Genomic DNA, 23610 nt, shown 5'->3' with positions numbered 1-23610 from the left:
CTTTTGTGCTCGACATGATGCTTTTGAAATTTATCCATATTGTTACAAGTGTAAGTAACATCAGAAAGTAGTAGAAAAGAACAAACTCCCTTTTTGTTGTTATTTTACTGTTTCAATAGAGTATACTTTGTTTATTCATTTACCTGTTGATGACAGTTTGGATTGTTTCCAGTTTGGGGCTAAATTTTTGCAAAATTGCAATCAACATTTACAAACAAGTCCTTAGGTGGAAATATGTTTTCATTTTTTGGTGTCAATACCTAGGGGTAGAATGGCTGGATCATTAAGGTAGGGGTCTGCTTTAAAAAAAAAAATGTTTTCCCAAAGCGGTTTTATCATTTTATACTCCTACCAGCCAAGCCTGAGTTCCAGTTGCTCCATATGTTCAGTAATACTTGAGTCTGTCAATCTTTTTATTTTTAGTCATTCTTGTGGATAGATGGCGTATCTCACCTTAAAAATCACATGCTCAAACCTCTCAATCCTTATTTGCCCCATTTCACTAGCTATCACTTTGGACTTTCACTTTTAAAAAATCAAACAGTCAAAAAAAATTAATAATAGGACAACAATGCCACCATTAATGGAACATTTATCATTTTTTTTTTTTTTTTTTGCCATTTCTAGGGCCGCTCCCTTGACATATGGAGGTTCCCAGGCTAGGGGTCGAATCGGAGCTGTAGCCGCCGGCCTACACCACAGCCACAGCAATGCCGGATCCAAGCCGACTCTGCAACCTACATCACTGCTCACGGCAACGCTGGATCCTTAACCCACTGAGCAAGGCCAGGGACCAAACCCGCAACTTCATGGTTCCTAGTCAGATTCATTAACCACTGAGCCACGATGGGAACTCTGAACATTTATCATTCTTAACCTTAGAGTATAAACTTCGTGAGGGCAAGAAGTGTCTGGGTCTTTGCATCCAGTACAATGTGTAGAGCACAGTAAATACATTTATCAGCTATCTCTTGTTGTGTAATGAATCACCCTTAGTCTTAGCAGCTTAGAGTAACAAATGTTTATTGTTAGGAATCCAGGAGCAGCTTAGTTGAGTGGTCTATCATGAGTTAGGGTACTGGCTGTTTCTACAGTCAGGCGAAAGTGTAACTGAGAAGGGAGAGTGGCTTCCAAAACCACTTGCACAGCTATGGGCAAGAGGTCTTACTTCAGTCCCTCAATCGTTGGCAGTCCTCAGTCTCTTGTCTTCTGGATCTCTCCTTTGGGATGCTCAGTATGGCAGCTGGTCCCTCCAAAGTGAGTGATCCAAGAGACAGAGAGAGACCAACCAGTACACAGTGAATTGAACAGATGTGTGCCCGACACTCTGCTAAGTATTTTACTTTCATCATTTTATTTAATCCTGGTAACAACCCATGGGCCATTGCCCTTATTTGCGATGATAAAATGGAGGCTTATAAAACTTAGGCAACCTCTCTAATTCTACAGAGCTATTGGGTGGCAGAGCCAGAGTTGAAAGTCAGACTTCTTTAGCCCCAAGGGATGTGAAAAATGGTTCACACTGAAAATGAATTGCAATCCCCTCCCCCTTCCCAAAGTGATTTCTATGGTTGTTTAAATTTTGTTTAAATTGAGTCAAAATCATTTACTTGTGGGGAAAGAAACTAGAAATATTAATAAAGGAACCATAAACGCTTCAGGAGGATAAAGAATTGGTTCTGTTGTCTCCATCTGACAAGGTGTTTTCTTTCTTGCTTGCTTACCAGACTAATGTTTCAAACTCTTGGCAGATCTTTGGCAATGAGGAAAGTCAAGAATTCTGCCACTAAATTCTGGAAGAGCCAAGACAATTCTGATGATCATTCTGTGTGCATATGGGGTCGTTGCAGCCACCTACAGAGCAAGTGAGACAGTACCTGTTGTCTAGGAGGTCGCAATCTTTTGGAGATTAATGTGATACAAAAATAATCTAACACAGGGATGTCTAAGTGCCATGGAGAGGCATACAGGGAATGCTTATTGAGGCCTGAATATTTAAAAAGACCAATCACATCTTTAAAACAAACTTGTATTTATTAAAATAATCTAGTGTGATCATCTCTGGAAGTCGAGAGAAGATTAAGATGAGGGGGGCAGGCCTTCTTTACTTTTATGATTCTTCTTAAGCAGTTGGAAAATTTACAAGGACAGTGACTTGCTTACCATTCCAGATGCAGGCTCTCAATCAGGAACCACATGAAAGGTGGCACGAAATAGGTTTCTGGAATGCAAGAATGAAGGAAGAGTGACTAAGGTTCAAAGTCCAAGTAACCTCCTGTGAGAATGTAGGAACCAAGCCAGGACAAATAAACGACAGGGTGGAGTGGGTAGAGCAGTGGAGTTTAGGGATTGACTTGAATTAGGGTTAAGGTGATAATTCCCTGGGGGAAAAAACAGACAAGGCAGTGGTACTTGGTCCCATCCTTATTAACTGGGAAGTGAAAAGCTCTCCTAGTAGAGTTGAAATGATGAAGTGTTCCTCTCCCCACTCACCCCAGGAAAACTGTCTGGTGCAGAGCTGGAACTGAGGCCACACACGCCCCTGCAAAACTAGTTTCAGACCAAAATTTGCCTTGGCCACTGAGCACACTCAGCTTTCAGTCTCCTGCAGAAATATGGATTCCAATGGCTCCAGATTTTAGCTTTGGGATTGTGGGGGAGGTTGCGGAGGTGGGAGAGCCTGGGTGGTGTCTTGGCAGAGGACACAGGCAGAGTTCACTTGAAGGTGAGGGTGTGAGGACTAGTGGGCATCCAGGTGGGGAGTCAGAGTACACCTGGATGAAACAGTCCATCAATGTGATTGGTTTTGACCTGGTCAACGACTCTTTGTGAAGGAGCCAGTTTGGTTATTTGGAGATGTAGGGAGAAGAGGGCCAGTTCAGAGTTCTGGCCCTAGTCTTTTGATTTGAATCAGGGGCAAGGGAATGGTCACTACCACCCACTAGTGAGCCTCCTGGGTCCTTCCCAGCTACTACTTCTTGGGCTGCATTCTGCCCTTTGCAAGAGACAGTGCTGGTGCAGAAACGCAGTAGCCTGATGGAGGATGCTCATCTGGCATCCCCTGAGTGACCTGCCCCACCTCCCCCGCTCCTCCCTCCTCACATGTCCAGGCCAGTCACCAGGGGCCAACATCTGGCCGGGCTGGAACAGGCTCAGACACTCATCTTTTCCTGCTCGTTTTTTTGCCTGTGGGCTTCCGACGGGGTGCATGCACATCTGTGAAAATCTCGCAGACTCTCTGACTCCTATGCCTTTGATGGTTTGGGCAGAGGGGTCTCCTATTACTGTGCACATAGACAAGGATTACTGAGGATGCTGCACAGCCTGCAGGCGGTGCCCGAGGACGGGAGGGCAGGGCAAGGGCCCAGGCGCTGTGCGGGGCTGGGGGCGGCCAGCTCACTTCTGGGGCTGCGGGGAGCAGCGCGCACACAAGGGGCCGAGAAAGCCGAAGCCGGGGCGGCGAAGACACCTCAAAACCACACAGAATCTTGCAGCTCCGGCGCGCAAGGTACGCTTCGGGGCGGTCCCGCCTGACCCCGGAAGAGAAAGTGTTTTGGGGAAGGGGAGCGAGGAGAGCGAGTTAAGTAAAACTAAAAATTAAAGTTGTTCTGCTCCCCCAGGCTGCCTCGCCCCTGCCGCCTCTTCGCTGCAGGCTCCTCCAGAGTAGCTCCCTGCGAGGCCCCGAGAGTCCCCAGGTCCCCAGCCTCAGTGGGGGGATCGCGAGCCTCTGGTCGTGGCTTTCCAGACCCTCCAGATCCAGGTCGCTTCGAAAACCCGGAGCAGAGGATCCCTCGGGCCGGAGCCGCCCTGGGCGCGCGCCCATTGGCGCGCATGCTCAGTCGCGCGGCGGCGGCGAGTAGGAAGCTCCGCGCGGTGGTGGTGGCAGCGGCGGCGGCAGCAGCGCTGCGGGAAGGTGGGAGGGGCGCACCGGCGGGCGGGGGCGCGGAGCCGCAGGGGGGGCTCTCGCCCAAGGTGCCTGGGAGCGTTTGGAGCTCGGAGTCCGGCGCGAGGCGCGAGTGAGCACGGGGGCCAACGAGCGCGGGGTGGGTGGCCGGCGGAGCGCAGCCGCCGGGCGGGCGGAGCGGGCGGGGAGCCCGGGTCTCCGCGGCTCGGGACCCGGCGGCGGGCGGCGATGTTCCACTGCATCCCCCTGTGGCGGTGCAACCGTCATGTGGAGACTATCGACAAGCGTCACTGCTCGCTGGTCTACGTCCCCGAGGAGATCTACCGCTACGCCCGCAGCCTGGAGGAGCTGCTGCTGGACGCCAACCAGCTCCGCGAGCTACCGGAGGTGAGTGTCTGGTCTCACCTGCGCGCCGTCCTCGGGGGAGCACTGCTGAGCCCCTCCAGCCTCAGCCCTCTTTTCCCCTCCCCTCTGGTCCCTTCCTCTCCCTTACCTCTCGTCCACTCTTTTACCTCTGGACCCTGCCGACAGGTCCCACAGGAACCACCTCTGCCTGTATTCACCTGCTTCTTCCTCCTGTACTCCTCCCCCCTACCCCCGGAAAAGTTCCTTTTCTTTCTGTACAAAGCGACTTGCTGTTTTCCGAGTAGTCGCTAGAGCTTGCGTGGTTGAGGAAACGTTCTGTGCCAAGTAGTTTAGATAAACATCTAGATACCAACGCCCCGCACCTGTGATCGGACAGGTGAGGAGCCAGGTGGCTCGGGTCGTTCTCGGCTGGAAGTACCAGGCGCGGCATCCCTCTCCCGGGGCAGTCCCCTCTCCCTGCATTCCCCGATCGCTGTCCGGGGCGCGTCTCCCCCTTCGGCCTGGGCAGGGCGGGGAGGAGGTGGGCAGCGCGCGAGCGAGCGGCGCTATCTCGGCATCTTGCGAAGAATGTGCCCCGTCCCTTATCGCAGGTGGGCCGTGCGGGGAAGAGCTGAAACTGGCCCGCCTGCCTGGGTTCCGGGACCGGCCGCGAAGTGGGGGGTGGGGGCTGCGGCCGCCGAGCTGTGGGCAGGTGCCCAGGTTCCTCTCCGGCCCCGCTGGCGTGGACCTGTTGCGTGGAAGGAGCTGCGGGGAACGCCAGCAGAGCCTCTTTTGGGCGGGCCAGCCTTGCAGCCGCGATTCCCGGAGCAGACAGGTTCACCCTGCTGACTTCTGCCCTTGCAGTGATGCGTTACCTCTTCCGAGTTGTTTACATCAATTAATCACTCTGCTGAGGCCAGACTTGCCAAGCGACACTTGCTGATTGTGCTTTAGTGGAGGGTCCGGGACTGCGAACTTTTAACCTTCAAGCTTGTCCAGGGAACTTGACTTGAGTAAGCCTTTAGGAGGAAGGTATCCCAAATTCAGGGCTGTGCAGGAAGTCGGTGCAGTAATCCGAAGGTGTGCAGGAAGTAGGGAGCTGCTGGCAGTGGGGGGAGGACCTGAAGGCCAGAGCGTCGGAACTCAGCTATCTTGCTGGACCCTTTGTTAACACAAAGCCAAGACGTGGTTACAGAAACACTCACAAGACAAATGTTCTGGCTTGTTAGAAGGACCGGATTTGTCCTCCATGCCGACATACTGTTTTAAACAGCAGAACTATTTTTCTCAACATTTCAAGTGTTGTTATTCTTCTTGGATTAACTTTCCTTGGTTCAGTGTGGAATTGATTGGAGGGTTTGCTCCTTGCAGTCGTGGGGATTATCCTCACTAGGATCTTTGCAAAACCCCCCAGGCTTTATTTAGTTTAGAAGCAGAAAAGCCATCCAGTTCCCTCCGGCATTTATTATTTTGCAGGCATTTTCAAACACATAGTTTTATCTGGCCTTCAGCTCCCTTAAATTTGACTTAGAAGTCATGAGCTCGCTTACTGCCCTACGTTTTGAGGAGTTTTAGGCATTGCTGTTGCCAGGAACCCAGAATATGTAATTTAAGACTTTTCAAGGGCTTCAGAATGAAGTTATTAAAGATTGAGTGAAAAGCTGTTCAACTAGAAATGCTTCAGTGCTCTTTGTGGTGTTTTTGTTTGTTTGTTTTCTTTTGTAGAACTGGAAGATTTCCTTTGACTGGATTGGCTTTTCACTCCCTTCTGCAGCGTTTGTGGGTTTTCCCGTAATGTTGGGGAATTCAGCTTGGTATGGGAAATTACGGGTTTTGAATATGTCAGGTATTTCTTCTGACTCTAAATGGAAACGTTCTCAGAAGCGCAAAATGCAGCCTGATAGGCCTCCATAAATATGGTAATAAACCAGCTCTTCAAAGGCTAGCAGTGGTCTACCCTATGGGTCATTGCTCTTTCGTCCCTTAAATTAGGTTTATAGTTTTCAAGTTATGTAATACCCACTTCTCCCTGACTTCTTGTGTGTCTGGGTGCCTGGGAGTGTGCCCGCCAGGCCCCAACAACCGCCTGGAAAACACAGATGCTTCATTCATAGTCTTTGCTTGGTCATGCGTTATTTCTCCCTCTGAGATCTGTGCAACTCATCAGCTCTGCTCCCTGCCCTCCCAGCCCCTGCCTCCTTACCTGCCACATCACTAAGGGACCTCTTTTGCTGACAAACCAGCAAGGTCTTTGTGGTGGCAGCCTGGGTTTACTAGTTGTGGGGAGTGTAGCATTCAAAGAAGGCATGGTTCCGGTGAGCTGTCTGCAGCTTTGTGGGGAGACAGCAGCTTTAGTACAGAGGTAGTGGGTGTGGGCTGGAGCGGGCAGCAGCACAATTTTCAGACCTGGTGGTTACTTATTTAGCTTTCCAACCTTGTGTCGAACCTGCAGCACCATCCTCAGCACTGCTTCCACCCCGTGATTGCCTCTTCGTGATGCTCTGCCACAGGGGGGCTTTAGTGATCTCCTTCCACCCGGAGCAGTTGGGTGAGACAGCCTTGCCACCCCTTCCCATCCTTGGTCTCATCCCCTTCCCCCAGCTCCATCCTTTTGGGGGGTGTGTGTGTGTGTGTGTTTATGGCCAAACCGAGGTATATGGAAGTTGCTGGGTCAGGAATCAAATCTGAGCTGCCAGAGACAACACCAGCTCCTCAACCCACTGTGCCACAGCCGGAACTCTCTGGGGTGTGTATTAACAGAGACATCTTGAGATGCTCCCTTGGGAGCACAAGCCTGGCATCTAGTGGGTCCTGCTCTGTAAACCACTGTTTATCTGTTGAATGAAGCTTGCTGAGTCTGATACAGATCTTCCTCCACTGCATCTTTCTTGTCCCTTAAGCCCATCACTGCCCTGGTGCCTGTCTTTCTCTCATAGAGTCAGAGAATATTCAGGTTGCAAGGTCTTCAGACGTGAAGGTCATCTGTGTGGTGCAATTGTTTTGTCTCCTCTCCACCATCCCTGCCTTCCTCTCTGTATGTCCTCTGTGTTCTCGATGCCATCAGTTTCCCCTTAATGTCCATCGATTCTCAGATGCGGTCAAATGTTGTTGGCCGTGGTCCCTCTAGACCACATGGTCTCATGAGACAGGGCCTGGTGCACTAGGCAGCAGGCACTTGGAGTGAATGCCGTCAAGTTAGAAGGTTGAGTTTCGTCTTATGACCTGCTCTTCGTTAGGATTCAGTTGATTGTTTCATGATTGCCAGATGACGTTATCTCACATACCTGCTACCATCCACATCCTGCTTTATTTTTTCCCAGCCTTTTGCGTACTTGTCACTACTTAACTCTACGCTGTGTCCTTGTCTACTAGTTCTTTGTCTCCGCAACCGGAACTTAAACTCCACGTGGCAGGGGTGTTTTCGATCGTGGCTGATCATAGCACAGTGTCTGGGACATAGTGGGCACTCCAGTGCCTGGTGCCTGGCTGAGTCCTCCCATGCTGTCAAGGGTAGATGGTCCTGTTTCTTAGCCATCACGATGGCCCTTCCCACATCCGACGTCTGTGCACTGGTCTATGGGAATTAGTAATGACCCTGACCACAATTCCACAGTCCTGTGCTGCCCATCTTGATTCTCTGTTTCTTCTGTGCAGGACCCTTTTGACTACCTTGTCTTTCTGAAATAATCTTTTTTTTTTTTTTAAATGTGTTAGTTCAATTTATTTTATTTTTTTTCCATATTTTTATACTTTATTTTTTTTATTTTTTGAAATAATCTTTATGTGTTGTAAACATAATTTCTGTGAACATGATTTCGGCGTCTTCAGCTGTGAACTCTGGAGAGGATATCCATCCCCGCTTGGAATAAGTCGTTTTTGTTTTAAATCCACCATGTTTCAGTTGAGGTCTTGCCCCCTGACCTGGCTTCTCTTCCCAGCAGTTCCACTTCCAAAGGCTGGGCCAGCCGTTCTTCCTGGCTCACGGGTACAGGGACTTAGCTTATCGTCTCCATCCAATCCTGTCCCTGGGTCCCGTTATTCCTTCTTGCAGAATGCCACCTTTTCTCTCTCTCTCACTCCTCCAGGCTGGTTTCTCCTGGATTCCACCGGCTGTGTGTGGCTGGCCATTCTCTGCAGAGGCTCTCAGGGCTGGGTGGGAAGGAGCAGAGGGCAGGGTGCTGGAATCCGTTCAGATGCTGCTCCGTCACCTGCATTCTTTCTTCATGCCTCGGTTTCCTCACGTGTCACAGTAGCACCTGCTTTATAGGGTGGTCCTGGGCATTAAAGAGACAATGCATGCCGAGCACTTACAGTTAGCTCTGAGATGGTCACCATCTCTTGCCACGACACTGTGGCAAGACGCGTTTATCAGGACACAATGTTTTTCAAATGGAGTTTGAAGACAGTTTCTTGGGAATTTGTAAGTTATATTTTAAAACTGAAATTTTTTTTTTGTCTTTTGCCTTTTTAGGGCTGCATTTGTGGCATATGGAGGTTCCCAGGCTAGGGGTCTAATTGGAGCCGCAGCCACACCAGATCTGAGCTGAGTCTGTGACCTACACTACAGCTCATGGCAACGCCGAATCCTTTACCCACTGAGCAAGGCCAGGGATCAGTCCTGCAGCCTCATGGTTCCTAGTCGGATTTGTCTCTGCTGTGCCACGATGGGAACTCCGAAATTAAATTTTTTAATGTTCTAAAGTAATAATTAAAAAAAAATCATAGCTTGTGTAACACCTAGGCGACCTTGTGAGTGAATCGTGCCGTAAGGATTTTGTGCTGGTGTTAGATCACACACCCCTGTGCATCTATAGTGAAGGGGAAAGATGCGGATTTATGGCTGAAATCATGTTTTGGGGTCAGATGAGGGCTGGAAGTTCATGACCAAAGATTTCATGGCAAGTCTGTTAGAGAAGAGTGATCACTGGATGGCTAAAGAGGTCCCTGCCCCATGGTGGTGGAGCCACACAGTTTTGAGGAGCCTGTTCCAGGTAATGTTGTACCGAATGCACTCTGAATGATGTGCACACAGTGTAAAATTGTGTCGTTGTCATCTCTTGTGGTCAGTGAACACTGAGTTCTCCTTTATCGTTTTTTTAAATCTGATTTTAAATCTGAGCCTTTATTTTTACCTTATAGTTTTCAAAGAGCTAAAATGTATAAACCTTTATATTTGGATCGACTTAAATACCATTAATAATGAAAATAATTTAAGGCAAAGCCCAGGAGGCAGAGCGCCCAGGAGAGCGCTTGCCCCTTGGAGAGGGGACCCCCACGTTTCTCAGGTTAGGGAAACAGTTCTCCTTTCTCAGAGATCCTGTTGCTATTACATAGTTTAGCACTTAATGGTTTCGTGATTGTGGTATGTGTTGGTCCAGCCCCCTCTTCCTCTCCTCCTCCCTCCCCCTCACCTCCTCCTATACTTCACTGGGGAGGAAACTGAGGCCTGGAGAAGGTGTGATTTGACCCATGTTAGCAGACATTAGAGTCTCTTTGATTGGAAACATCAGGTATCTGCTACATATTCATAATTCTAAAAGCTACCCCTACCTGAGATTTTTACTGAGCTCCAAACATCATAGGAAGTGCTCTCTATAAATTATTTCCCTTAAATGGAATAACAACTCACGTTAGCCCTTATAATTCCAGCTTTGTCAGTGCAGACGCCGAGACTTATTTAAGAAGTTGTTTCAGAGGCTTGTGTAAGGAACTCGGCCAAGGTCAGCTGTGAAGCCAGGGCTCGCCTCCAGCTCTATGTGTCACTGCACCTGGGGGTGGGGCCTGGCCATGTGACAGCTTGGGAGGAGGTGGTGACAGCTCCGAGGCCTCTCCTGCTCTGGGGAGTTGAGAGAAGGCTTCCGAGGGGGTGATGGTCACATTAGAAGAAAGGAAAAAGCCCTTGTGGTGGCCAAAGCCGGTCCTTTCCAGGCGGCTTGAGCGAGTGGGCGAGTGGACTTGGGAGGGGTGGGTTTGCCGAGGAGATGAGCTCTGACTTGTGGACAGTGTGTCAGCAGGGGCAGAGCGCAGGTAGACCCCTGCTCTGGGAAGGCGGCTTTGGGCAGAGTAGAGATGCAGTCAGGAGCTGTTGCTGTGGTCTGGGCGGGAAGAAAGCCCACGGCACCTGCAGAAGGGGCCGGGGGAGGCTTCGTCTAGGATGTTAAGGCTGAGAGCTTCCTGCCTTCTGGTCCAGCACACTTGCTTCTGCGCCCCCTCCCGTGTTGTGCTGACCGCCCTGGACCTTCATCGGGGCTCCTGGGACACAAAGCACCAAGCATTTGCCTCCTTTTGAGGGATGCATTTTTTTTTTTTTTTGGGACCGTGGGGCGTGTCTGTCTTCAACTTGTAAATTGCTCACTAAGCTTTGTATGTCGACACTGGCTTGGGGGAAAGATGGACAGCCAGATGTGCCAGGGATGGGAAGAATTTGTTCCTTTTTGGATTTCAGTGAATGTGGTCATAAAATTGCAGCCGCAGTAACGCTGGCAACCCCATGGGTGACATGAATGCGTGCTGTGTGTGTGCTGGACCACAGACCTCAGTTTCACCGTGCTCTGCTGATGCTTTAAAACACGAATGCTTGGAGCATTTTGATTTCCAGGGTAACTTGAAGTCAACGCATCACTGACATCTTTTTTTAAAAAATACCTCAATTCTTTGAGAAAAAGTGAAATGATTCACTTAACATACCGTTCCTAGAGTTGACCAAGTTGAATCATGCTGGCAAATGGTAAAATGAGTCTGTTTCCCCAGCCCCCTCCGCTCTTTCCCGGGGCTTCCAGAGGGAAGGGGTACCACAGCCTCTCGAGCATTATCCGCTCTGCCAGAAATGGCAGCTTCTGTACTGTAATAAGTTGGTACTTGGGATTTCCTTAAAAAGGACTCCTTACACAGATTTGAAATTTGGCCGGGGTGCGGGGGGTGGGGGTGGTAAGGCAAAGCTGATATTTACACGGCAGGGTCAGAAATAGCGGTGTAAACATTTCTGAGCAGGGATGACAAAAATCCCAGCTGTCTGATGGAAACGTTCTGTGTCTTGACTGTATCACCATCAATAACCTGGCCATGATCTTGTGCTTTAGTTCTGTAAGATGTCACCATTGGGGAAAGCTGGATTGAGGTGTGGGGGCTCTTTCTGTGTGATCTCTTGTAATTGTGTGAGAATCTACAGTCACATCAAAATAAATAGTTTCATTTGAGTTTAAAAAAAAAAAAATCCAGAGTTCTCATCGTGGCTCAGTGGAAATGAATCTGACTAGTATCCTTGAGGACGCAGGTTTGATCCCTGGTCTCAATCAGTGGGTTAAGGATCTGGTGTTGCTGTGAACCTGTGGTGTATGTCGCAGATGCAACTCGTATCCTGCATTGCTGTGGCTGTGGTGTAGGCCGGTAGCTGCAGCTCAGATTCAACCCCTAGCCTGGGAACTTCCAAATGCCGCGGGTGCAGCCCTAAAAAAGACCAAAAAAAAAAAAAAAAATCCCAACTATGTCCTTGAGCAGAGACTTTAGGCTGTGCTGGGTGAAGATCCAGTGAGGCTGCTGGCTTCTCTCTTTGCTTACAGAGGAAAGTTGCCTATTTTAGGACTCTACCCAGATCCCAGGCCTAGAAATGTTTGTCCCCTACTTCATGTGATAGTTATGAGGGGAGATGAGATCATGGGCCAGATCTTAGTAAATGCATAGGAGAAACTTCTGGATGTCCATTTACTTTCTCTTGGGTATTATTTAGTGGACAGGAATGGTAATTTACTATTGCATGTGGTATTTTAGAGATCTGATCGTGTGTGTGTGTGTGTGTGTGTGTGTGTGTGTTTGTGCTTGTAGTGTAAGATACTCTGAAGTTCTGGAAGTAAGATGAAATATTAAAAAAATTTTTTTTTCTTTATCATTGTTTTGAAGAATTTTCTTATCTGTCTAGGCTGTAACTTCTGGATTCCAGAGAATTTGAGTCAGTTGGGAGAAATTTAGTATTTCTGTTTTCAAGAACCTTAAGGCATGGATTTGTCATGTCGTGGGTGGAAGGTGCTACACCTAATTGAAGCCTGTTCCAGACTGATTCCTGGACAGTGTGGCTTCTCTTCCCTGACAGCTCTAGTCACCTTTCTATCCACAGTCCACACCCACTGGGGGAAGGAGAATCAGAGGGGATGTCAACTGACTTGGGGTGGAAGTGGGGAGCTCGGGTTAGATGAGCAGTTGTGAAGGCCTGAATTGAACTGCTAAACCACTGAGCGCATGACCTGGGCTCTGACTCTCTGACCTGATGTAGAAGATGCTGCGACCTGGGCTCTGAGGCTTGTGCTGTTAGTGCAACCTACCGGACTTTGTCCCTGCTGTGGCCTTGTTTTGTCTTGTTATTTTATGTGTTGGATGCATAGAAGAATTCAAAGAGTAAAAAATGTGGAATTTTCCTTGATTCCCTCCAAGTGATACCCGACATTAGTAATTTTAGAATATATTCTTACAGAATTTTTTCCTCTTCATATACCACCATATATTTATTATTGTGGAAACAAAAAGAGGACTCCTATGTGAATTATTCCCATACAAATGACTTTATAAATTACTTCACCACTTGCTTTTTTTGGTATAGGTATATTTTAGCATTGATACGGGTGCTGTAGTATTCCCTTGTACTGGATATGCCATGATGTATTTATTTCACCATTCTCTTCTTGCTGGACAATTTAATTGTTTCCAGTTTTTTTTTTTTTTTTTTTTGCAGTGGGATTTAATGTTCTTGTTCATGTTACATTGTGCAACTGGGCAAATGTTTCTTTAAGATAAAGTTCATGATGCATAATTATTGGATGAAAAGGTATACATTTTACAAATTTTAGTAGATGTTGTTAGGTTGTCAAAGATTTTGATTTTTTTTTAAAAGTCAGGGTTGAATGGAGGCCTAGCGATTAGAGAAATCTGCCCAAGTGGGTAAAGAAATGAAAGTACAGCTAAAGAAATGAAAGATGAGAGGTAAAGGGAAGTGTCAAAGCAGAATGGAAATGTGGGCTCTCCTCTCCCACTCCTGACTCCAGGTGCTGTGATCTTTCTGGGGGAGAGAAAAATAGGCCGGGGGGTGGGGGGGGTTCTGTCATCTCTGCTCCCTCTCTCCTTTTTTTTTTCCTAAGCCATACCTGATGCATATGGAAGTTTGAAGGCCAGGGATGGAAGCTATGCCACCACAGCCTTGACCTGAGCCACAACAGTGACAATGCTGGATCCTTAACCCCTAAGCCACCAGGGAACTCCGTCTGTTCCCTCTCTCCTTGGCTGGGGCTCTTTTCCACAGGCCTGGAAAAACCCTTGAGTAGGCCCTCCGGGGTTAATCAGATGTTTGCTCTGGGTCTTTGGAAGACTGGCGTCAAACTCTTGCATTCAAGTAGCCTACACTTTTTAGCGGGGCAGAGATGTTAGCATCACTGAATTTCTATGTGGCTCAGTGCCAAGCGGGCCTGCAAACTAGGAGTTGCTGTGGAGCCTTGGAGGAGGCTGGTTTTCACCGAAGGCAGGTTCAGATGGGCTGGGCATTGGGGCAGGCATTGAAGACAGTGAGCTTTTGTGAAGAGACATGAGGCTGTGCTTTGGGGTGGAGACCCTCACTCTGGGTTGACGTGGTTCTGTTTCTGAAGCCAGAGGGCAGGACAGTGTGCAGGCTGTGGGGGGCGGACAGGAAGCTTGGGCATTATTCAGTGTGATAGCTGCGTGGATCAGCCCCTCCCTCCACCTCTTCTACTCACGTGTGGGTTCCAGGCTGAATCTCTTGCTTGATGGGAAGGTGTATGGAATGGTTAGGAGATTCACCTCTTAGCTGTGACACTTGGGACAGGTAACTCAGCCTCACTGTGCCTTAGCTTACTCATCTCTGAAAAGAAGGTAGAAAAGGAAGGTAATAATGATCCCTACCTCGTGCATTTGTGTGAAGGTTAAGTGAGTTAATATAGTGCTGGGAACAGCGTCTGTTGCCTACAGAGCATCGTCATTGGCTGTTTTGTGATAGAGGCTCAAACTCCTTCATCTTCAAATCCTGCCTCAGTACTTGGTGGGAGCGATCTTTCTAAAACACAGATGACTTCCTCTCGCAGTGGCTTCTCACTTGCCGGACACAGCCTGGCAGTGTTTTTGTCTTTGACTTTATCTCTCATCTCTTTCCAGCTTGAACCTGGTGGTTCAGCTGCAGTTGGCTGCCCTTGGTTGCCAAGCATTTCATGCCCCAGGAGTCTTTGTTTTTGTACCTGGTCTCCCGTGAGTTACTCTTTCTCTGCTTCTTTGTCTGCTTTCCTGCTCTTCGTCCCGGGGGACACAGCTCAGGGGATCCCGTTCCTCTGGGAAGCCTTCCCTTCCCTCCTCTCTGGTTTCTGGGGCCACCTGTGTCATTGCTCTCACCTCTCTGTAATTATCTCTGTCCTCCATCAGAGCCAGGTCCTTAAAGCTACACACCTTTTCTTCTTTGCATTCCTGCTGCCTCACAGGATGATTAGCACAGAGGAGACACGGAAGGCATATTTGAGCAGCCTTCTTGGGGACATTTTCAGCCCTTTGGGGGAGTCATTTAGAAATGGGTTGGGCCCAGACCTATAAGTAGAGCTTACAGATTACTCCAAGAAGAGCCGGGCTTTCTGCAGCCCGTGGCTGCATGAGTGACCTCATGGTGGAGGCACTGGTGGTGTTAGTTGGTCAGCTCTGGGCTCCTGTCCTTGTTCTGACAGTCAAGGTCCCAGCATTGACCTTGGGCAGTTTACATAACCTCCTGAGCCTCAGTTTCCTTATCGGAGTCACGAAGGGGTGATGTCAGTGATGTTCAAGGCCTCCTTGAGCTCTGACCTCCTTGGATGCTAATTTCATGAGACGGTACATGTCTCGATGCCACAGCACAAACCTTAGGGGAGTGGTCCCTACTTGTGCACGTGCTCCATGGGGTTGCCTAGGGAGGTTTAGGAGAACCACAAGTCTAGGCTTAATCATTATAATCAAGGATTCGATAATAAGGAGAAACTGTTCCAAACGCTTACCCTCCTGTGGTCAGTTGATTCCCAGAACCAATTAAGGGAAAAAAGATCAGCAGATTTTCTTTGGTTAAAACACACACACCCACACACACCACACCACACCACACCAGACCAACTACCTTTGAACACAGACTGTGCCCCCCCCCGCCCCGCCGCCGTGTCAGTTGCATTTTCCCAGCTTTTGGAAGTGAGAAGGTGAAATGGGCAACTTGCTGGGACTTCTTGTCTCCTTTTTAAGTGAACTCGAGCAATTCAGAGGCGGTCATTTCAAACCTCTGGGTTGGTTTGAGTGCCAGAAAGACTATATTTTGGGAAACTCGGTTTGGCAACTGATAATGGAGAGTATCTGTGGATTAACATCGGACTGAGGTGGCTTTTTCTAGAAATCTATTAGGATCCAAAGTGACAGCCTTCTACGCTTCTGCTGAAGAGCTGGCTTCCTGACCAGACCTTGGTGTCAGGCTTCCCAGGCCGCGTGATTCAGGAATCAGGATGGGGGTAGGTCTCTCCTGGGTCCTGCCAGACATCCGCCCCTTCCCCTCCACACTGCATGTATTTATTGAGTGCTGCTTTGCTGAGGCCTTGTTCCATCCTGTAAGGTGAATGTCTTGCCTTGTCCTTATGAAGCCTCCAGTCTAGGTCAGGGAGACCACCAGTAAATGGATAAGCAAAAAGAATTTCAGATAGTCGTAAGAGCTATAAAGCAAACCAAGCAGGGAAATGTGGCAGAGCGTGATTGAGCAGCGGTTTCACCAAGGAGCTGCCTCTGCCCCGAGGCGGTGAGGCGGCTCTGTGACCATGGTCCTTACATAGGCCTGGGGGTGAGTTTGGTGACTTTATGGGCAAAAGGAGCCTGTATGCTGGTGTGACAGGGTGGGGAGGAGGAAATCAAGGTGAAGATGTTGGTGGGGCTAATGTCAGAGGGGTTCAGAGACCCCAGTGAGGAGTTTGGATTTTTTTTTTTCCCATCAGTTGAATGTATGGCAGACCATAAGCCCATAGATACCTGATTTGTGCTTTAGAAAGTTCACTCGACTCGGCATTTAGAGCTTAGTCTCAGAGGAGGAAGGGTTCACAGAAGCAGAGAGACCTGGAGAGCTGAGCCGAGCTGAGCTGATGGGGACCTTGGACTAGAGCTGTGGCAGTGAATAATGAGACGTATTTTGGAACTTGAGCCAGCAAGACCTGCTGATGTATTGGATGTAGGTTTTTGGTTTTATCAACTGGGGGGTGGTGGTGGTGGGGTACTGGCTGAGCCTTTACCAGGTTTGTGAGGACTAGGAAAGAGAGTTTAGCAGCGCAGGACCTGGTAAGTCCTTGAGTTGGGCAGAGTCAAGTGTTTATGAGACTCAGAACTTAGGAGAGGAGACCTGGGTACCGATAATTATAACGAAGGCAGCAGGCCTTTTTTGAGCAGCGTGCCCCGAACTGTGCTTTGCCCGAACACTTCCCACAATGAACTCATTTAATCCTCACCACAGACATAACTTCATTTTATGTAAAGAGCTTTACTATACTCTTGAGGACCCCAGGACACAGAGAGGGAATTAACTGGCTGAAATCACACAGCTAGTGAGCAGCAGAGCTTGAGGTCAGACTTAGGCAGGCTGGTTCCAGAGCCAGTATCCCTAAGGTCCTTCCTCAAGGTCAGACACACAGAGGCCGTGTTGTCTGTACCAAAAGCCACCTGATGGGCCAGGAGTTGTGTCGGCTCTGAGGAAGGGAAGAGAGAGACACCTGTGAGCCGCTGGGTTATTTTTGCATTGTTAAGAAAAAGAGCACTGAGCTGAAATATCATTTTAAGAATTAGGTCACCAAATATTAATGTGCTTATTCATGCATAATCTTTCAAAGAAGATTAGTGGCACCCATTCTTTTGGGGATGGATTGTTTTTTACCTTCAGGAGAGAAAATGAACCCTGGGTTTATCAGAGGAATGCCTCCATTGTGATTCTGCTCCCAGGTATTCAGCTATTATGCTGTTTATCTCTGTTTATTTTATTTTATTTTAGCTTGTGAGACTGTGACCAGTCTTGACTGTAAAGGTCAGAATTGTGGGGAGTTCCTGTCATGGCTCAGTGGTAATGAACCTGACTAGGATCCATGAGGACTCAGGTTTGATCCCTGGCCTCGCTCAGTGAGTTAAGGACCCGGTGTTGCGGTGAGCTGCGGTGTAGGTCTCAGACACGGCTTGGATCCCATGTTGCTGTGGCTGTGGTATAGGCCGGCAGCTGCAGCTCCAGTTCAGCCCCTAACCTGGGAACCTCCATATGCCGTGGGTGTGGCCCTAAAAAAAAAAAAAGTCAGAATTGTAAAGAAGTTCTAGTAAACTTTTTGGAAGTATTCCTATTCCAGAACTGCTTCATGTGGATGCTAATGAGATTAGATTAATCGAAACTATGCATTTTGTAATAGACTTAGCTTCCCTAGGAGCATATCAGTTATTCATCTACCTTGATTTTTGATGACGTCATTCTGAAGTGGCGGGGGGCCATACACTGGCAGCTACACCTCTGATTCAACCCCTCACCTGCTGCAGATGTGGCTGTAAAAAGAAAAAAAAAAAAAAGAATGATTTCTGTTGCAAGGTGTTGTTAAAGATAGGAAAGCTGTACATGTAGATGTTTTCCCTAGGTTTCATTTTCACTGTATGTGGGAGAAAATTTGTGAGTGAAGAAAAACGTACGTAGGATATTGTTAAGCTTAAATTACCAAATAAACTTGTTTTCTGAACTGGGACATTCTAACATGCTAAGTACTTTCTAGTACTTTCTGATCTTAGTCTTTAACCGTTAAATTTCCGGGACTGGGTGGTCTCCCATCTTCCAGACCTCCGTGCTTCTGTCATTGCCTTGCGCTCTGCTTAGAAGCCTCTTTTCCAGGGCAAGTGCCACCTCCTCCGAGAAGCCCTCCCGGCTCTGCAGCCACACCCATGTCCCTGTGCCCGCTGCAGCCCCTCACAGCCCACCTCTCTGGTGCTGTTCATCAGGGTTAGTCTTAGCTATGCATCTGTTTGTTTCCCTCGGTTTGTCCTCAGGGCCTTATTTTATGCATTTCTGTCACAGGTACTGGGGAACTCAGTACCTTCTTCCCATGAAATGTTAAAAAAAAAAAGTCTGTTGCATTGAAAAGAAACATTTTTTTTTGGAGTAGCTGAAATACATGAATCCTCAGACATTTCCCTTTGGTGCCCTGGTGTGATGAATTTCTCTGAGGGGCTGAGCAGGCCACAGTCCAGCCTCAGTCAAGTTCATCCTAAGCCTGGCATCTCTGGAGGGACCTGCTGCCACCCAGCGGGGTGCGTGGTGGGGGTTTGCTGTCCACCTGGGTGGAGGCTGGAGCTGAGTCAGTGCATCCCTCTGGCACAGAGAGATCAGAGCATCGGTCCTGCCCAGGCCTGCCTCTTCGGAGAGGTGTGAAGGAGGAGTCAGATGGCCAGACGGCCAGGAGTGTCTGCCCACATGCTGGACACTACCCTTGCCTTGGAGGAGCAGAGGGAAACCTCAGCGACAGTTTTGAAATCACCCATGGTAACTCTTTACTGCCTGTGGTATTTTAGATATACAGCGAGGCACTTTGCCTGCTTCTCAGGACAGCCTCATGTGTGAGGGTTGTTTTTTTTTTTTTTTTTCTTTTTTTGACTGTTGGGCCAGGGATCAGATTGGAGCCACAGTTCTGACCCACGCTGCAGCTGCGGTAACGCCGGATCCTTTAACCCACTGTGCTAGCCGGGCATCTAACCTGCGTCCTGGAACTGCAGAGATGCCACCAATCCCATTGTGCCACAGCTGGAACTTCTGTGGAAGGGTTTTTAAAAGTCTTGTTTCAACATTTTTTTTTTTTTTTTTTTGCTTTTGGCCACACCCACGGCATACAGACATTCCTGGGCTAGGGATTAAACCATGCCACAGCAGTGACCCAAGCCATAGCAGTGACAATGCGAAATCCTTCACCCACTGAGCCACCAGAGAACTCCTAAAAGTCCTGTTTTACAGATGAGGACACTGAGGCTGAGCTCTTGCCTGAGGCCCCTCACAAGGGGAACGACCTGGCTGGGACATCCAGGTCTATGACTTTTTCATGCGATGTGCTGATTTCACAGAGCCGGGCCTTGGGGATCAACATGTAGCTTAAATGCACTGAAAGCCCACTGCCACATTAGGCGCCAGGCGTGTGGAAGTGAGTGAGGGCCTCTGACAGCAGATCATGATGCAGCCTCAGAGCTGGTAGCATCACGGAGGTGGCGGGCAGGGGGCACAACACAGCCACGTGTTTCAGGAGAGGGGTCAGGGACAGGCCGGAAGCCAGGTTCAGGAGGTGGCTCTTTACTGTGTTGACCTGTTGTCAGTGGAGTTTTAGTAAGCCTGGGAAGGTCGTGTCAGGCTTGCATGTAGAGAGCTCAGCCTGGTGGCAGCTTGTGCCCGGATCTCAGGGGAGTAGGACTGGGGACAGGGGGATGTTTCAGAGGTAGACAGAGGCAGAGTTTGGTGACTGAGTGGCTTGGAGAGTCTGGGGCTGCAGAGGACAAGGATAACCACTGAGTTTTCAGTTTGAGTGTCGGGGAACCACCTTCAGCTTGTGAGGAGGGAGGGGAAGGATGCATGTGATTAAGAAAAGCCTGGTGGCTTCCGTTTCCTCAGTGAAGGGCGGGAAGAGCTTCTGGAAGGTGAGGGAGGGGTGGTGGGACAGATGGAGGGAGGGCGTGTGGGAGAGGGGGAGCTCAGGGCATTCCCGGGGTGGGTGTGAGTTCCTGGGGGTGCCACCTTCATCGGTTGTGTTTTCTCCAGAGTGCCCAGCTCTCCAGGCTCAGGCTAGGGAAAGGTGGGCCGTGGGTGCCCTGTCCAGCTACAGAGGGGTCTGGCAACATTAGGAGGGGGTGAGGCCCCGAGGTGTCTGACACACAAGCATGGAGGATGCTGCCGAGAGAAGAGGGGGGCAAGGGGAGAGGGTCCGGGAGCGGTGGTGCGAGGAGGCCCTGGGAGAGGTCGTGGCGGGTCTGGAATCTCGGAGCGGAGGTGAGAGAAAGGAAGCAGTTCCGAGCGGGGTCAGTGTTCCTGGGTGTGACCCAGGAGAGGATGGTGACGCATGGGGCGTGGAGGTCATTGGCCTCAAGGAAGCCAGAGCTGCGAGGCTGTGCCAGGGTGGGCCACGCAGGACCAGGAGGTCCCGCTGGAGATGAGCCTGTGGGCAGGAAGAGCGCCCCATCTGGAAATGACAGCCACCACCCTCCCACCCAACCCCTGTCCCTAGGTGGGGACAGCAGCCTCCTGCTACTGCCCCACTCAGTGCTTTTTTTTTTTCTTTTCCTGGAAAACAAGACTTTTTTTTGGTCTTTTTAGGGCCGCACCCGTGGCATATTGAAGTTGCCAGGCTAGGGGGCCGATTGGAACTAGCTGCTGCCGGCCTTCGTCACAGCCACAGCAACTTGGGATCTGAGCTGTGTCTGTGATCTACACCACAGCTCACAGCAATGCCGGATCCTTAACCCACCGAGCGAGGCCAGGGATTGAACTTGTGTCCTCTTGGATACTAGTCAGGTTTGTTTCCAACGGGCCACAATGGGAACTCCCAAGTTGCCTGATTTTTAATTGTCGACCTCTTATTCAGCAGTTTAGAGGACACAGTGTGTCCCAGGGTGTGGGTTGGATTTGGCTGTGTGGGCTCCTGGTGGTCCCTTATGCTCTCCAGACCCTTGATATTCGCAGGACTGCGGCAGCAGGAGTGATTGTGACCTGGTCCCCTTGCTGGCCATCTCCTTCAGTTTGGAGGATGGAGGTTTTATAGATAAAGACTTAACTAGCTAATTAGTTTTTCAGTGGGAGCTAATCGGGGTGATAGTAATCTGAAGCCTTTGGCTCCAGTGCACTGCAGATCTTGGTAAAAATGTGCTCGCTCCTTCGAAAACCTGGCAGCCCCACTCCTGTCTGCTCTGGCCTGTCTCTCTTTGGCGGTCCTGTTTCTTTTTTCTTTTCCTAGTTTGTTTCTTGACTTGTACTTGCTTTTTTGCTTCTTTCCAGCATTTTCTTTCCGTACCCTTTTCCCTCATCTCTTCTTTGTGTGTTTAATTTCTCTCTTCCCAATTCATTCTCTCACAAAGGTCAAGTTCATTGGATGAGGCAATGTGTAGATCAATTTTTTTGGCACGGATCCAGCACACTTTTATGTTTTCTTGTTAAAGTTTTTTTTTTTTTTTTTTTTTTGCTTTTTAGGATCTCACCTGTGGCCTATGGAAGTATCCAGCCTAGGGGTTGAATCGGAGCTGTAGCTGCCGGCCTACACCACCGCCACAGCAACAGCAATGCAGATCCGAGCCACCTCTACGACCTACACCATAGCTCATGGCAATGCCAGATCCTTAACCCCCTGAGTGAGGCCAAGGATCAACCCCAAATCCTCATGGATGCTAGTCAGATTCATTTCTGCTGAGCCACAACAGGAACTCCCTAAATAAATTTTTTTTTTATTATAGCTGGTTTACAATGTTTTGTCAATTTCTCCTGTACAGCAAAGTGACCCAGTCATATCTCTGTCTATATATATCTCTATGCACATACATTCTTTCCCTCATATTGTCTTCTGTCTTGTTCTGTCACATGTGACTTTTTTATTTTCTTAGTCTTTAAACTTTGTGAATCAGCTGTGTGCGTCATGATCTGAGGCGGTGGAACTTTGGCCCTTGTTCAACCAAAGACGTGGTTTGCCCTTCAAATTAAGCACCCTGTAGGTTTTCGTCAAATTTCCAAACACCGTTGAGCCTCAGGCCACCCACACATAGCTTTGACCATCCCTGGTGTCAAATCTTGTCTATTCGAAGGGACATTTGATGTCTGGACAGCCTAGGAACTAAGTCTAGAGGATGAGGTTATGGATCCATCTGGGAAATACCGTAGTTCCCCTGAAGCGCTGACTCCATTCCCTGTACTGCTGTGGGGGGTGTGTGCGGGTGGCAGGGAAGGGGACCTTCCTACTGGAAGGTGCACAGATGTTGGAGCAACGGTGCCTGCCTGGAGTCTGTGCCTCTTTCCTGCTCTGTTTTCAGCCTGACTTTAAAGACTGAGCTCAGACACACTGTCTTTGTTCAATGACTAATACCTAAATTTTCCCATTGCTAGAGACATTGTAGCTTTGGAAATAAAGGAACAATTTCTTCTGGCTTTGAAATCCTGCAGAGGACGCTGAGACCTGCCTTACTGTCTTAGGGGCCCTTTGGGCTCTGGAAGCTCTAGGCTTGGAGCCACCAGGGAATGGGTTCCCTGGGCGACGACTCTAAAGGATGATGGACACATGGCCAAAGGCCAGCAGGACCGACGACCGGCAGGCTCATGGCTACACCTCTTATGTATGTTGAAGAACTACTGGCAGGCACCACAGTGGTTTAGACGTGATTCTTTATCAGAAGCACCGTGGAGTTCTTTGAAAATCTGTGGATTCTGGAGCTGCATTTCCAGTGATTCTGATTCATGATGTGGGGCCAGGAGCAGTGGGTGCCCTGGGTGAGTGGTCGGGGGTCCCTTGGCCACACCGTGAGGACCACAGGTAGGGTAGGCTTTGGGGTTGAACAGACTGGGATCCCGTCCTTCCCCCTTTGTACAGGTTACGCGATCTCACGAAGTTATTTCAGTGTCTCTGACTGGTGGTTCTTTAAGTGGGGTTGGTGACACCATCCAGGGAGGGCGTCGTGAGGGGTGCAGCCCGTACACACCAGGCACCTGGCTCTGCCTGGCGCATGTTAGGCTGTTAATCACCTAGGGTTGGAAGTAAAGGGTCCCCCTCCAGACCCTGCATTTCTGCCATCCTTGTCAGAGGGAGGATATTGCTAATCGCTGAGAATGAGGATCACGCTGGGTGTCTTCTCCTCTGTCCTGGAGTCCATTCCTCTGTGGGGCTCCTGGGTGACGGGGCCCCTTTATTCTCTTTGACTCTGGTGTTTGCCACTCAGCCTCCAGGTCTGCTGTGGGCCCACTGAATGGCTTGAGATGTGCCCTTCTCTTGTTCTCCTGGAAGGCGCCTACCTCCCACATGCTTGCACATGTACACACTTGTGTACACACACCTGCACACATGCACACACATGCCTGTAAATGTGTATATGCCTGTGCACAGCTACACATGTGCACACACATACCCGGGTGCACACACATGGGCACAGTACACACATGGACACACATACACCCATACACATATGCACACACCTACACCTGTGCACACACGTGGACACACAGGGCACACATCTATACACATGTGGACACACACAGGTACCCACACGCACACACGCACAGCTGAGCTGGTCCCGAGGAGCTGTATCTGACACTTGGCTCAGGCCCAGTCCTCTCCTCTCAGGTCACTGAAACGTGGTGA

General features: G+C 49.3%; 1 protein-coding gene across 1 annotated transcript in view; it reads left to right on the top strand.

Moving 5' to 3' along the window:
• Positions 1 to 3864: 3864 nt before the first annotated feature.
• The window catches only part of LRRC1 (leucine rich repeat containing 1), a 128263-nt gene continuing 108517 nt past the window's right edge, over positions 3865 to 23610 (top strand). The window contains exon 1 of the mRNA XM_047794641.1: positions 3865 to 4291. Coding sequence (XP_047650597.1) covers positions 4133 to 4291 — 159 coding nt within the window. The 5' untranslated portion in view covers positions 3865 to 4132. The remainder of the gene's footprint in view (positions 4292 to 23610) is intronic.

This window comes from Phacochoerus africanus, chromosome 9 (assembly GCF_016906955.1).
Source record: "Phacochoerus africanus isolate WHEZ1 chromosome 9, ROS_Pafr_v1, whole genome shotgun sequence".
NCBI classification, from domain to species: Eukaryota; Metazoa; Chordata; class Mammalia; order Artiodactyla; family Suidae; genus Phacochoerus; species Phacochoerus africanus.
Note: the sequence above shows the minus strand (reverse complement) of the source record. Positions and strands in the feature narration are given on the sequence as shown.